Source organism: Pelmatolapia mariae, linkage group LG10_11 (assembly GCF_036321145.2).
Source record: "Pelmatolapia mariae isolate MD_Pm_ZW linkage group LG10_11, Pm_UMD_F_2, whole genome shotgun sequence".
Taxonomy (NCBI): Eukaryota; Metazoa; Chordata; class Actinopteri; order Cichliformes; family Cichlidae; genus Pelmatolapia; species Pelmatolapia mariae.
In genome coordinates, this window is record NC_086236.1 from 31,176,071 (window position 1) to 31,190,209 (window position 14,139).

At 39.2% G+C, this 14,139-nt stretch overlaps 1 protein-coding gene across 1 annotated transcript in view; it reads left to right on the top strand.

Moving 5' to 3' along the window:
- Window positions 1-399: 399 nt before the first annotated feature.
- Window positions 400-14,139, top strand: part of ntm (neurotrimin) — a 537,843-nt gene continuing 524,103 nt past the window's right edge. Inside the window, exon 1 of the mRNA XM_063488323.1 lies at window positions 400-618. Within this exon, the coding sequence (XP_063344393.1) occupies window positions 558-618 (61 nt within the window). The 5' untranslated portion in view covers window positions 400-557. The remainder of the gene's footprint in view (window positions 619-14,139) is intronic.

Consider the following 14,139-nt stretch of genomic DNA (forward strand, 5'->3'; position numbering starts at 1 on the left):
AATACAGATAATACATTTGATACTGGGCACCAATGAAAAAATATACACTGAAAAAACTAAAATGAAGACTGCGGGTATTTCACAGACATTGTTGTTGTTTCTCTTCGTTCTTTCATTTTCAGAAATACTGCGGGAAAAAAATAGTAAATAAGTAATCAGTAAAATTCGGCTGTGGTAATGGCTACTTAAAACCAGAACCTTTAAATGACTTACTCAAGGGCCCAGCTTGAAGCTAGCGACATACAACCTGACTACAACAGGAAGCATGTTGATGACTGTTTCAGTTTAAAAGCACCAGACCCGCCACCTCCCTATTTGTGCGCTTAAACACGTACACGCAATCGGAAGTTTCTGTACTTACTGCTAGCTTCCCGTTAGCACCGCTGCCAATAACCAGTGGAAGGAGGAGGGACTCTGTGGACCGCTGCGTTGGTGGATGCTTTACAGTCAGACGGGGAGACTGAGGACTTGGAGACAAAACACTTTTCTGGATTTTGAAGGACTTGTGGGTTAATTACCTCAGACGACAGCACAAGCATAGAAAAAGATCGATAAATATGGATAATCCTGTGTTCTGGGCTATGCTGGTCTGCCTGACCGTCCTGCTGATTGAGCAAGGTAAGTGATAGATTTTTTTCATTCTTGACGCACTTGTTATCGCTATCTTAGAGTCCGTTTGTACCGGATAGTTTGTTAATGTATTAAGTGCCCTATTCATGGCGGTGTCTGCTCCTGCGTTTGACTCCTTAATGCTTGCAATCTCGGCTCAGCAGCTTAAATTAAGCGATTACTGAAGCGCCGTTGAGCTTTCTTGGTGGTAGTGACTAGACTCTGTAAGTGTTCGAGGGGTTACTCTGAACGTGTCTTTACAGCTGCATCCCCTTTTTCTTGCGTAAAAGTTCGTCATGCCATGGTAATTCTGAGCAGTAGTTGGCTCTGTCTGTATGTATATATATGCACCTAACAAAAAAGAAAAAAAAAATCATGATCTTTTCTGAAGGCTGGGTTTCAGTCACACAGCTCTTTATTTTTATGCACCCGCAAATCGCAATTTAGCGCTTGTGGCTCGTGGCTCCTGGGGATGTGGATCATTTTGACGCATGTCAGATCATGGCAAAGGTGAGGTTCTCGCTGCAAAGTATTAATGGCCAGTGATTAGGTATTAGTTCTTAATCCACATTGACTGTGTTGTCCGGTCATGCAAGTTAAGCCATGTATTCTCTGCGCAGGCAAAGGGGTTTTGGTGTTGGAAGGTAGAGCAGTGAAGCAGCTCAGGCTTTCCAATCGTGTTTCCACCTGACATTAAAGATTCAGACCAGTAACTGAATTGTACATAGACAGAGGTGTGTTTAAAAGATACAAATAAAAGGTACCTCAGTAAAATAAAGTCTGCTTTTATCAGTGCTCATTCCCAATAAACATGTCTTTCCTTTTGTTAGCGTTTGAGCTCCATTATCAGTTTAAATTGAGGATGGGACTGGGACACACACACACATACAGTAGGGAAAAATAAATGTCCAACCACTTTGCTAAGTAAATAAAGATGCTATTCACATGAAATTTTCACCAAATGTTGGTAACAACCATCCAATCCACACATAGAAATGGAAAAGGGGCCGGTTCTTTTCTGCTCTGATTACTCAAAGCACCTTATACAATTTGCCTAATTCGCCCATTCTTGCAAGCACTTTTTTCTATGCTTTTTCAATCTAACGTCCACACACATTTATACTCCAATGGATTGAAAAGCAACTTGGAGAAATCATCTTGCTCAATGATATTTGGTATGCAGACTGCAGCAGCCAGGGATCGAACCACCAACCTTACAATTAGTAGATGACCAAGAAATCAAATGATTGCTGTCCATAAATTAAGTAATGTGTAATAATGAGAACTGACACAGGGAAAAAGTACTGAACATGATTACTGAAATGTGTTTAATGCTTTGTACGAAAGCCTTTGTTGGTGATGGTAGCTTCAAGTTGCCTCTTGTATGGAAAAACTAGTGGCATGCATTGCTCAGTTGTGAATTTGACCTATTTTCCATGCAGTCTTCTAAACCTGAAGGTTCTGTGGGCCCCCTCAGTGAGCACTGAGGTTTTGTTCTTTACATGGACTTTCAATTGGATTCAGGTCAAATGACTGGCTGGGCCATTTGATCAGCTTTATAATATTTCTTTGAAACACATTGAGAGTTTCCTTGGGTCTGTGTTTGGGGTCATTGTTGTGCTGAAACATCTTCATCATCCTGGTAGATGGCAGCAGATTTTTATCAAGAATGTCTCAGTACATTTTTCCATTCATCCCTCCTTCAATTATATGAAGCATGCCAGTGCTGTTTGCTGAAAAACTTCTGAAAAACCCAAACTTCACTGTTATGTTTTTTTCTTCTGCTTCATACTAAGGCACATTGAAAAATTAAAGAAACAAGTATAAAGTAAAGAAACAAAATTACAAAGAATAGTCCTCTTTAAAGTATTTATGTTATTGCTTGTGCTTGTTAATGTTAAGTGGACATTAAATAGTTAAAACTGTGTTGCTGAAGTGTAATTGTAGGTGTACAGTGCATTTCCATCTGTTGATAGAAATACTTAAGTAAACCTCCTCGAAATCATACGTAGTACAGTAAACACGTCACCAGTTATAAAAAGCAAAAAGCTTGCAAACATCATTTGCGTGGTCTCTGTTGATATTTGCTCTTAAAATATGTCAGGGGAAAAACAAACAATAGTCTTACATCCAAAATGTTTTAAACAAATACCTCATTAGTTTAAATTCTAATGGAGCCATTTTTTTAGACCCCCTCCACCCTCATCTGACAAGCATTTATAAAGTGTTTATGAAGTGAAAATCATTTGTTTGGATGTTATTTTAATCTCTAAGTCAAAAACCTCTGTGTCAATATGGTTTTAGATCTAATCTCCAGCTGCTGGAATACAGCATCTCTTTTCTAATGTGCTTATGAAATGGAAAGAGCTTGTGAACATCATCACGACTGTTCGTTTATGAGTGAAATAATGTTGGCCTGTATGCAAAGGAATATAAAAAGAACCATGCAGGTCAAGAGGAAAGAAGGTAGCTCCGCTCCTGTAGTCTTTCCTACTCTCTAACTGATAGAGATGAAGACTTTAAGAAGCGCCTTGGCTGAGGCTGCAGCCTCTGTGGTGCAAAGCAGAGTACATATGGATGGCAGTCGACATGAATGAGTGCCTGAAGAGGTTCTCTATGCACCTGTAGGGGATGAGCCGCAAACCAAAATTGCTATGAGGCTGTGTCAGCTCTCTGTAGAGAGGGTGGGAAGCTTTGTCCACACTTTCCTTCAGTTTAGTCCCCTGTTGACATGTTTTGTGCTATAGTTCTTTAATCTTCTCTTTCCATTTTCTCTAGCAGTAATTTCCTGGAGACAGCTGACATCATGCACAGTACATCAGTCTCTTGTTGTCCTTTAGTTTTCTCATGTGCAGCAGGAAAATGTGGGAATATGTCAAGGTCAGCTTCACAGAACTCTCACATAAATGCAGTCTTGCATAATTTTGTGTTGTTTAATATGGTTGCTACAAGCAGTTGGATGGACTCAACATGGTGAAATGGACTCGTGCTTGACAGTCAAATCACATAAAATAAATTTGAGTCACGTGAAGTAAAGTACTCATATGAAGAATATAAATGAATGGATGAATTGAACCATGCAGGTCTGTGCATTCTGTAAAGTGAGGCAGTAGTTCATCTGCTGCTGAACCTTCTGTTTCTGTCAGTGGACTGAATTTATTATACTTTTAGAATATTTCCATAAAATCAGGGAGGATCTGAAGCCCAACAAACATTAGAAACATTAGAAAGGTTGGTGGAAAGTAGTCAAATTCAAAGTTGCAAAAAAGAAAAGGCAAGCAATGAAAGTAAGAAAAAAACAAAACAAAACACAATATGTCATCTGAGTATCACACTGCTCCCAAAGAGGCAGCATGTTTTTTTCTTACACAGAAAATAAGAACATTGCTTTCTGGAGTAATAATCCAGCTTAAGATAAACACTAATGTTGCAGCCTTATTGTCTAAGTGGACTGCCTCCCTCCCTCCCTCCATCTCTGTATGTGGCTGGGAAAACACAGTGCTGTCTGTGTTGCCAGGATTCAACAGAAACTCTTGTGGAGTTTTTTTTTTTTTCTTGCGGGGGGTTGAGACACTTGTAGGCCTGTGTATTGTTTCTTTTTCCTTTCTCCCTCAGGCCGTGTCAGCCAAAGGCGAGAATTATGTCCTGTCAGATCAACAGTTGTTCTAGGATGACCAGCTGAGAAAGCGGAGATGAATAGGGGTGGTGGCACAGGGGTCACGGTGTGCCTGTTTTTTTTTTTGTTTGTTTGTTTCTTTTTTTGGGGGGTGGGGGGGGGGGGGTGCTTTTGTTAAAAAACGTTAATAATTGTTGATAGGTAGAGTGAGGGTTTTTTTTTCCTCTTGCAGGGCTACAGCTACTCGGAATCTCAAGGCAAAAAAGACAGAGCTTTGCGGTGCACAGTGGACTTGTCCACATACAGCCTTGTAGCAGCATATATATGGACAGAACCGATGACTGACAAAGTCAGGTAGATGTCACCACCCGTTTACAGTGCTGTAATATCAAAATAAATGAATGGAACAGAATTGGCAGATGTTGTTGAAGCCAGGGGGTTTCTCTCCCTTGGAAAACTAGACGATTAACGTTGAAATCCGGAATAAGAGACATTTTGATAATCCCTTAAACCACCTTTAAACCACGCTGCCTGAACCTGCCTCTACTTTTACTAGTCCAAGACCTCCACTGGTATTAACCTGTTTTATATGATATGAGTATTTAAGAAATGTAGTTTGAATGAATGGCAAGTGAATTTCTTTAACTTCAACTTCAAAAATGCAGTTTGGTCATAACCTTGAACTGTGCTATTCAATAAATAGTCCATTAATTCACAGGGCCTCATTTGTGCTAACGCGTGACCATTCAGATAAGTTGCCATTACCATGGCAACGAAGATGACTTCTTTGGAAAGTTTCGACATCGGTTATCTGTTTCACAGAATAAAGGAAATACAGATGCTTCTACTTGTATAGCTGTAGAAATTATACATTTTTACACTCCTGCACACCTTTTAAACCACACACTTGTTTCTGTCTTTTTTTCCAGTTTAATTATGGCCAAAACTATTATAAGGTGTAAGCATTTCATGAAAATGCCATTTTTCTTCCTGTATACCTCTCATGTAATTGTTTGAACAAATCCGAACAGAACAGATTTATAGTTTTGTTGATCGACAGTTTGGTGTTAAAAGTTAAAAAAAAAAAAACATTGGCTAAAAGGTTACTGGACACCAACATACATCTGTTTACTTTGTTATTTTAATACAACTGATTAGGGAACACCTTATAATTGCACCATATTTGCAGGGGTGCACATAAGTGGTCAGCAGGTACGCATTTGCTGTCAAAATAAAAGACGCGCACCAGCTAAGAAGTTGCAACGCGCGTTTGCGTACATATAAAAGGCACTGTTTTTGTCCGCTAGAGTGGGATTTTCACGGCATATTCTGCATCACATCTCTGTGCGTTCATCATTTGTTTGAAGCCAGCTCACCTCCTGCAACCACTTTTCCGAGAATATGCGCTTCTTTTGCGGATCGGACTCCTTCTGACATATCTTTGGAGGTGGAGGAACACCAAAGTAATTGCTTAAAGGAGCTTGCTTCTTCGACATCTTTAAGAGTTCTAAACAAATGTCTGTCCTCCTCCAGAAAATCTTACGTACGCAAACGCGCGTTGCAACTTCTTATCTGGTGCACGTCTTTTATTTTGACAGCAAATGCGCACCTGCGGACCACTTATGTGCACCCCTGCATATTTGGTTAATGACATTTTTTTAATTATAAAAATTTATGTTGGATATTTTTATATGACAGAATTGTGATGAGGTGGTTAACACTCCCAAAGGCCCTTTAAGGAGTTCTCAGGCATATAGAGACAGTAGTAATACGATGGCAGCAATCCAAGATGGCGGCCAACCAAACCGGTTTGAGAACCGGTTTGACCAGTTTCGTGCGTGTGCGCATGCGCGTTCAGGTCGTGGGGTATGTGAGTTCATGTGTGGAAACACACAGGGCGTCAGTGGGGTCATATGAGTTCATGTGTTTTTAACTTGATTTAAACAAACCATAGGGTTTTAAATTAAACTATTTTTATCACTTTGGTATGTCTCAGCATTCAGTTATGCAGACATATGTGTCCTTAAAGAGGAATTCTTTGTTTTGCGGGCGGAAAGGAAGGCGTTTTGCTTCGCAGTGCGCATTAACAAAGCGGGGATGCTTTTTATTTACATCTAGTCAAAAGTGTTACTAATTGTGTTTTAATCACACTAATTTTATGATTCTGATGTCTCCTCATGCTGCTATGCAACCATTTTATTTAAAAAAAACGGCACAAATGGGAATTTCTTCTGTACAGGTAAATTCAGCCTGTTCACAAGCGTTTCATTTAATAAAACCACTAGTTTTAATTTAACTAGTTTTTACGCATCTACTGGGGCTTCTTTCACTGTTTGATGCGATCATTTTATTTAAAAATCGGGATTTCAGAATGTTGATCCAAGAGGGAGATGGAGCCAGCTAGTTTTTTCAACACCGTAAATGGTCACAAATAACATTCAGCCCTTTAGAAAATAAATGTTATAAGCAGGCAGTATCGCTCTTTTCAAACTAATTGTGTTTTAATCCCACTCATTTTGTGATTCTGATGTCACAGCATGCAGCGATGCAAGCATTTTATTTTAAAAACGGCACAAATGGGAATTTCTTCTGAATGGGCAATGTCAGCCTGTTCACAAGCGTTTCATTTAATAAAACCACTAGTTTTAATTTAACTAGTTTTTACGCATCTACTGGGGTTTCTTTCACGGATTGATGCGATCATTTTATTTAAAAATCGGAATGTTGATCTAAGAGGGAGACAGAGCCAGTTAGTTTTCCAACACAGTAAATGGTCACAAATAACATTCAGTCCTTTAGAAAATAAACGCTATAAGCAGGCAGTATCACTCTTTTCAAACTAGTTGTGTTTTAATCACACATTTTGTGATTCTGATGTCACAGCATGCAGCCATGCATGCCTTTTATTTTAAAAACGGATCAAACGGGCATTTCTTCCGTAAGGGGTTTCATGGTTTCAGAGTAGTTTTTAACACAACAGATGGTCGCAAATAACATTCAGCCCTTTAGAAAATAAACGCTGCAGTGATACTGCAGTCGCACAGACACGCTCAGTCTTTTCAACAGCCGGTTAATTGTTTGAAATTGTTCAGGATTGCAAAAGCCCACTGTGGGTATCATTTAATTGTTGTGATTCCTTAGGAAAAGGTAAAAGCCGACAGGTGTACCGGTCGGGTGGGGGCCAACCTATTGTTTAAAGTGGCCGGTATCGGCTCCTTTTGTAATTCCTCGAGAAGGTAAAAGCCCCGCAGATGTACCAGTCGTGCAGGGTATCGCCTATTTTCTGAAGTAGCCAGCAACAGGGGACCCTTACGCCTATCTTGGCCAGTTACACCGGAGCTCCCCAACTGCGTGCCCCACCCTCATTGTTTTAAACTTGCACAGCAAGGTGATGCCCTGCAGGTGTATCACTTAGTTGCTGAGAGTACCATGTGAACAAGGGCCCAACCTATTGTTTAAAGTGGCCGGTATCGTTTCTTTTGTAATTCCTCAACAAGGTAAAAGCCCCGCAGATGTACCAGTCGAACAGGGTATCGCCTATTTTCTGAAGTAGCCAGCAACAGCGGACCCTTACGCCTATCTTGGCCAGTTACACCGGAGCTCAGCAACTGCGTGCCCCACCCTCACTGTTTTAAACTTGCACAGCATGGTGATGCCCTGCAGGTGTATCGCCCCCCAGACTTACCGGTCCCCCATCTATTGTTTTTGGAAACACCCGGTCCTATATGAAGCGTTCCTCAGAGCGTGAGACCCTCGCCATTTCGCGTCAGGACCAGCACCGGTGCAGACCATTTTCTACCCACACAGAGCGTTTCTGACAGGCTGGCGTTGCTTATGCATAAGAGAAAAGCAACAATACAACACGGTTCTCTGCTCCAAGACATCGCGGGTCCTTTACCACGGTAAGCAAGTGTGTTAGCCGGCGCTTCATAAATGTCTGTCTGGCAGCGCAGATTATTCAGACTGTTTTTAAAACGTGACTCATTTGTTGTCCAAAAACATTTCCTCTAAATTTGCAAAGTTACTGATTTAAAAATATATTTTTTCGAATTTTTAGTTGGATGTCAAACATATGATAGACTCTTGAGCATATTTGTATAGCAAAATTCACAGTGGTATAACCATAAAAGATGCCCAACTGTGCACCAGTGCACTCTAATGCAAGCCTTTAAACTGCATGCTGATAAGTGCATGAAGTATACCTCAATAGCTGAAAAGAGTCTGCATCCATAATTTGTGGCTCTATTGATTTGTTTTTAATGTGGCACTTTTTTCACAAACTGCAGATGATGAAATCCTCTTTATTTGAGAAAGTGTCCCTAAGCTACTGCGGCTCATACTTACTGAGTTCCCTAGCTACTTCTTTACTATGTCAGTAAACTTTTTGAACAAGGCAGGTATCGTAGATTTAAAGACACATCTTAATTGAAGCAAAGGCAAAAAATTGGAATGAATTTTATGTGGCTGTTCATATTAAAGCCATCAAAGAGTGAAAATCCAAAAAAGCTGCTGCAGTCCTTTGTATTAATGATCTCTCTCTCTCTCTCTCTCTCTCTCTCTCTCTCTCTGTCTCTCTCTCTCTGTGTGTGTGTGTGTGTGTGTGTGTGCAATGCTGCGTGTGCTACTGTGTGAGTGCGTGTGTGTGAGTGCGTGCTTGCAGAACGAAGGTCAAGACAGGAGCTTTTTTTTTTTTTTTTTTAATGCATCTCCAATCAGCTTTTTTTTTTTTTTTTTTTTTTTAACAAGAAGTGTAGCTCATACATTGCAATAAATGCATTCTGCTACATCTGCTAACGAGAGAACATGTTTTTTCATCATAAAGACTGTGATATGAAGCATTGTTAAAGTGTCACCTCAGTAATGCTGCTGAGTGTTGACTCATTTCTTTTTAAATACATGACTTAAAACACTAAAATCTAATTTCAGGGGTTTATTTTAAGTTTACAGAATATAACAGCTGGTAAGACGATGAGTTTTACTTTTCACTGTCCGTGTTATGTTGTAGTATCCATTTATCATGTATGCTACTTTGCTCTGTGGACTGTAAAATGTTTCATTGTATTCATGAAATAAACCAGACTTTCAATGTCTGAATCTTTTACCGTTTTTCTGCTTTTGTTCACCCCAAGTTGACAAAACCCACAGACATCCTGAGTTAACTCACTAAAATGTGGAGCAATCTCAGTGTATTTAGCTGCTTTTACCCTAAACACAATCAGCTGACTGAGAGAAATGTCTGTAGTCCTCACTTTGGTCATTATGAATGTTGAAGGAGATTTGTTCCATAGACACCTTATACTAGTGTTTCCTACACTTAATCCAACACTACTATGTTCTATTTAAATCCAGATTTCTTTTATAGCGTGCAATGAAATTTGTTAAACCATCGCTTAATGGGACAGAAGTACAAGTTGCTCTTTACTAGCACATTGTAGATAAGTTTATTGCTGGACAATACAGCTAGCAGCCTCACATTCTCTTTAGATTTTTGAAGTTTTGTGTGTAATGGTTTAGTCTCTCACACCTTACCCTTTTCTCACCAGTATCACAACAGTATGACTCTCAAAGTGCGGCTCAGTAAACAAAGAAGGACTCTGAATTCAGAACAGAAATATACAGTTGGAAGATTAATGATTGCATTTTTTTTATGATGCGTAGTAAACTACCCCCTCTTCTTCTTCTCTGTGTTGATGTTGTTCATGTGCGTGTGCGTGCGTGTGTGTGAATGCCTTAGAAGTCAAAGTATACATTAGCCATACTTACAAAAAACATTTTTTAATTTCATTTAGAAGTGAGATTCTAAGTTGTAAGAAGAAATCTTATGCTCAGCCAGGAGTATGTTTCCCCACTTTCACAATGCTAAGATGTCAAATCCGTGATCCAACAGATGGTTTGTCACACGCGGGCAAGAAGGGCAAGCCATCCCTTACTCACACAACCTCACACACTATAGATTTTTAAAGTTCTTTTGTACAACGGTTTAGCCACAGTTATAACTTCTACTTTTGATAAAGATCACTCCCTCGGCATATTTCACAAGAAATAAAGCATCTTTACTGGGATATTTATTGTCAAACTATGCGATTTTCCAAATGTGTGTGGAGTAAAATGTTGTGACCAAGAATCATTCAGGATTAACAACACAAACTGTTTTGATAGCAGAAACAGTCTGCCTTATAGTTCCCATACTTTACTGCTAGTTTTACAAACACATTCTTCTTCATGTCTGTTTACATGGTTTTTATGAAACTGCTTTTCAATAGTACAACCAACGTCTAATTATTCCCTGCTCCCCAGTATAAATGCAAGAATTTTGCAGCCTTTATTGAAACTGTCACAATTTAACACTCAATGCCATAAACAGAGTTGATCCATGTCTCTATGGACACTGTTTCATACATCAACAGCTCTGAAAATCACTTTTAAAGTAATGTAGAACATGATCTCTCTCACTCTCAGCGTCTCTAATAACCCCGCAAACTGACAATCACCTCTAAACAAGGCGATTAGTTTGTAGGTTTTTTTTGTTTGTTTGTTTGTTTGTTTGTTTTGTTTTTTATCAGGCGCAACACCATGTAACGCGTGGATGTTAGACTCTTTTACCAGACCATGTTGCTAGCCCAACCACCAGGCTCAGGGTTTCTGAGCTCTAACCCTGGCTGCCAAATGTGCCTCTGACCCTCTTGTGCCTTTTCACCACCAGACTAAGTTAGTAGTCTCACCTACTAATATTATTTTATTATAGCACAATATTCAGCTTGGTTACTACTTTGACTTTCTTACTTTGAGCACATTTCTGAGCCCATACATTATCAAACTTTTACTTGAGTATTTCTGACACTAGCAGCTATACTTCTACTTAAGTAAAAAATGCCCGTACTATCGGTATATAAAGCTGTCTGTAATTCTTGAACAATTCATGCAAAAATTATAAATTAAACCTGCACCACAGCTAACTCTTCTTAATAACCAATAACAGGTGTATTTCTTAGATCTACTGATACACCCAAAACACTCTGCTTGTATAATGCCATATTCTCTCCCAGCGTACCCTTGTCTCACAACAGGGTGATTCCCAAAGTACGACTCAATAAACAGAGACTCTAAAACCAGAACAGAAAGATAAAGTTGGAAGATCAAAGATTAAGGTTTGTGTTTTTATAGCATAAAGTAAACTGTCCCCTTGTCTTCTAGGCCTTGGCGTGCGTACCTTAGAAGTCAGATTATACATTAGTCATACTTCCAAAAACATTTTGAATTCCATTTATAACTGAGATGTCAAGCTGTTATCAGACATCTTATGCTCACCAGGAGCATGTATCCCCAACTTCAAAACCTTAAAGTGTCAAATTCACAAACCCAACATGGGCTCATTCAACACAGGGGCCAGAAGTGCATGTCACCCTTTACTGACACACTGTAAATAAGTTCAATACATGGCAACGCGGCTAACAGCCTTGGAAACGCTTTACATGAAATAAAACTTTTTAGAAAACCCTTTACAAGAATAAATGTGATGATGTGTTTTACCTGAATCAAATGTATTTGTTCATTTACTTGAAATAAAACTTATTTTGGAAACCCTGTACATGAAGTAAAAAGTATCGTGTTGTAAGTTCTGGCATTAATATTTCCAGCTGATAAGAAGACGTATTGCATTTCAAACGCTTCATATCCTACCCGCCCTTTAAGATCATCCTACTTCCAGATCAAGCCCCACCTTCTGTTATTTTAAAACAAGACCGCCGTCTCATTCCTCCAAAACCTTTTTTATCTCAAAACAGCAAGAAGGATGGACTGTGCACCCCTGCGTCACACTGAGGAGGAGGACAGTTCCTCGGACAGTTCCTCGGACGAGGGCTCATTAGTACCTGACACGCCTGGTTACTATCGCCCCTTGGAGAAGCAGCAGCAGCAAGCCATCGAGCTTGACGGTCGGGCATCTTCTTTATTCATCGATACCGTGAAAACAGCTGTGTATCACCTAGTCAACCTAGTAATCAACAAGTACCTCACTGACGAATGCAGCGGCTGTAAGTTCGATCACCCCAGCCAGAGACAGCATGAGTGTCTGCAAGTGTTGGAGGATGACTTTTACGCTGAAAATTATTACAGCATCAGAAAAAGACTCCTCACCCCTCGTTTCATTCCTTCCATTCAACGTCTGCTGATTGTCCGCAACATCAAAATGGACGACGTCAAAGTCCGCACGGTGGCGGAGACTCTCTTGCACGAACTGAAATCAGTAAGGAAAGTCTTTGACGCCATCGGCGAGGCATACAACAATCTGGTGGGGTTGGACGTGGTGAAAATCGGACAGCTACGGTTGGTCACAGAGTGTTACAAAGGAGGCTGCTAATGTTTTCTCTGAAACACTGATTCTTTCAAAAAAACAAAAACAAAAATGTATTGTACCGTATCTTTCAAACAGCTACCCTGCTTATTTTTTTTCAAACAAGCATCCAGATTTTTCTTTCTTAAAATGTGTAACCTGCATTTTACCACATTTTTAAAAGCATGTATCCTTTTTCAAACATGTATCCTACATTAAGCGCATTTTTAAAACATGTATCCTGATATATGGGCACCTTTCCAAGGCCCTGAGAAATTACCCAAATCACTATGGGATAAGGATGGGGACTTACCCTATGTACCCACGTAAACGGTGATGAATTGTGAAGCTACAGTTCTTTTCTGTAAAAAAGCATTTTTATTTTGTATATAAATAAAATGTTGATGTTATGCGACGGGATTGTGTGCTTCAATTTTACATATAATGTGCCAAATCACTACAATGGATGGCTCAAGACGATGCCGTCCAGAGTAAGGATCTTATTAGACAGTGTTTCCAAGATTTTCAAGTCCCATTACAATAACCTCAGTTTTATCTGAACTTAGTAGCAAAAAAATTAAAGCTCATTATCTATCTAAAACATCCCAACTGTTTAACCAATAAAAGTGGGTATCATCTGCATAGCTGTGAAAATGTATGCTATGCCTTCTAAAGCATGTATAATGTAAACAGAACTGGTATTAGCACAGAAGTCCTTGGAGCTTCATAATTAACCTCAGTGTGTGTGAAGAGGACTCTCCATTTAATGATAGCTGTAATAAAATGTTATGGTCAGCGGTATCAGATGCTGCAATTTGGTCTAGCAGGAAAGATTTCAACATTTCAATATGATCGAAGGCTGAAAACTGATTAATTTCTGATTACCTTTTCTGTGGTTCTTCAACTTTGCAACACCGAACATATTAAAGGATGATTTAAGGCTGTTTTGGGGCTTAAGGTTCACAGGAACAGTTTAATTAGACAGCCGTTTACTATTTTTCTTTATTTCCTTGCTTTCAACACTGACATGTTCAATATGATAACTATATCAGATGAGAAAATAAATCCCTGTGTAGTTAAAAAAAAAAAAAAAAACTTTAATCAAACTGAAATGTTGCTGAACTCTGATGGACGTGTCTTTTAATCTTGTCAACAAGACTGCGGTACCAAATCAACTTGATGAAGATCTCCTTTGAAAAATACATACTCACGAGACTAAGTAAAAGCAGAGCCCTCACAGCTTGTAGTACAAAACACAGTGACAACTTGTGTATTAGATACCCTCACTCCAAAAGCATATATCTATATATATGGAATCTCCAAGAATATAATCTTAAAATGGCATTCAGCGGGTTGTTACAGTAAAATACATTATTTAAAAAAAAAGAAGTAAAATTTTCATCTGAAAATGTTGAATTTTAATAAAAACATTTCTTTGTAGCTTGATACTGTCGTTACAGACAAAGTGGATGTTTAAAAGTCTTTTGTATGAAGCGTTTGAAATGCAATACGTCTCCTTATCAGCTGGAAATATTAATGCCAGAACTTACAACACGATACTTTTTACTTCATGTACAGGGTT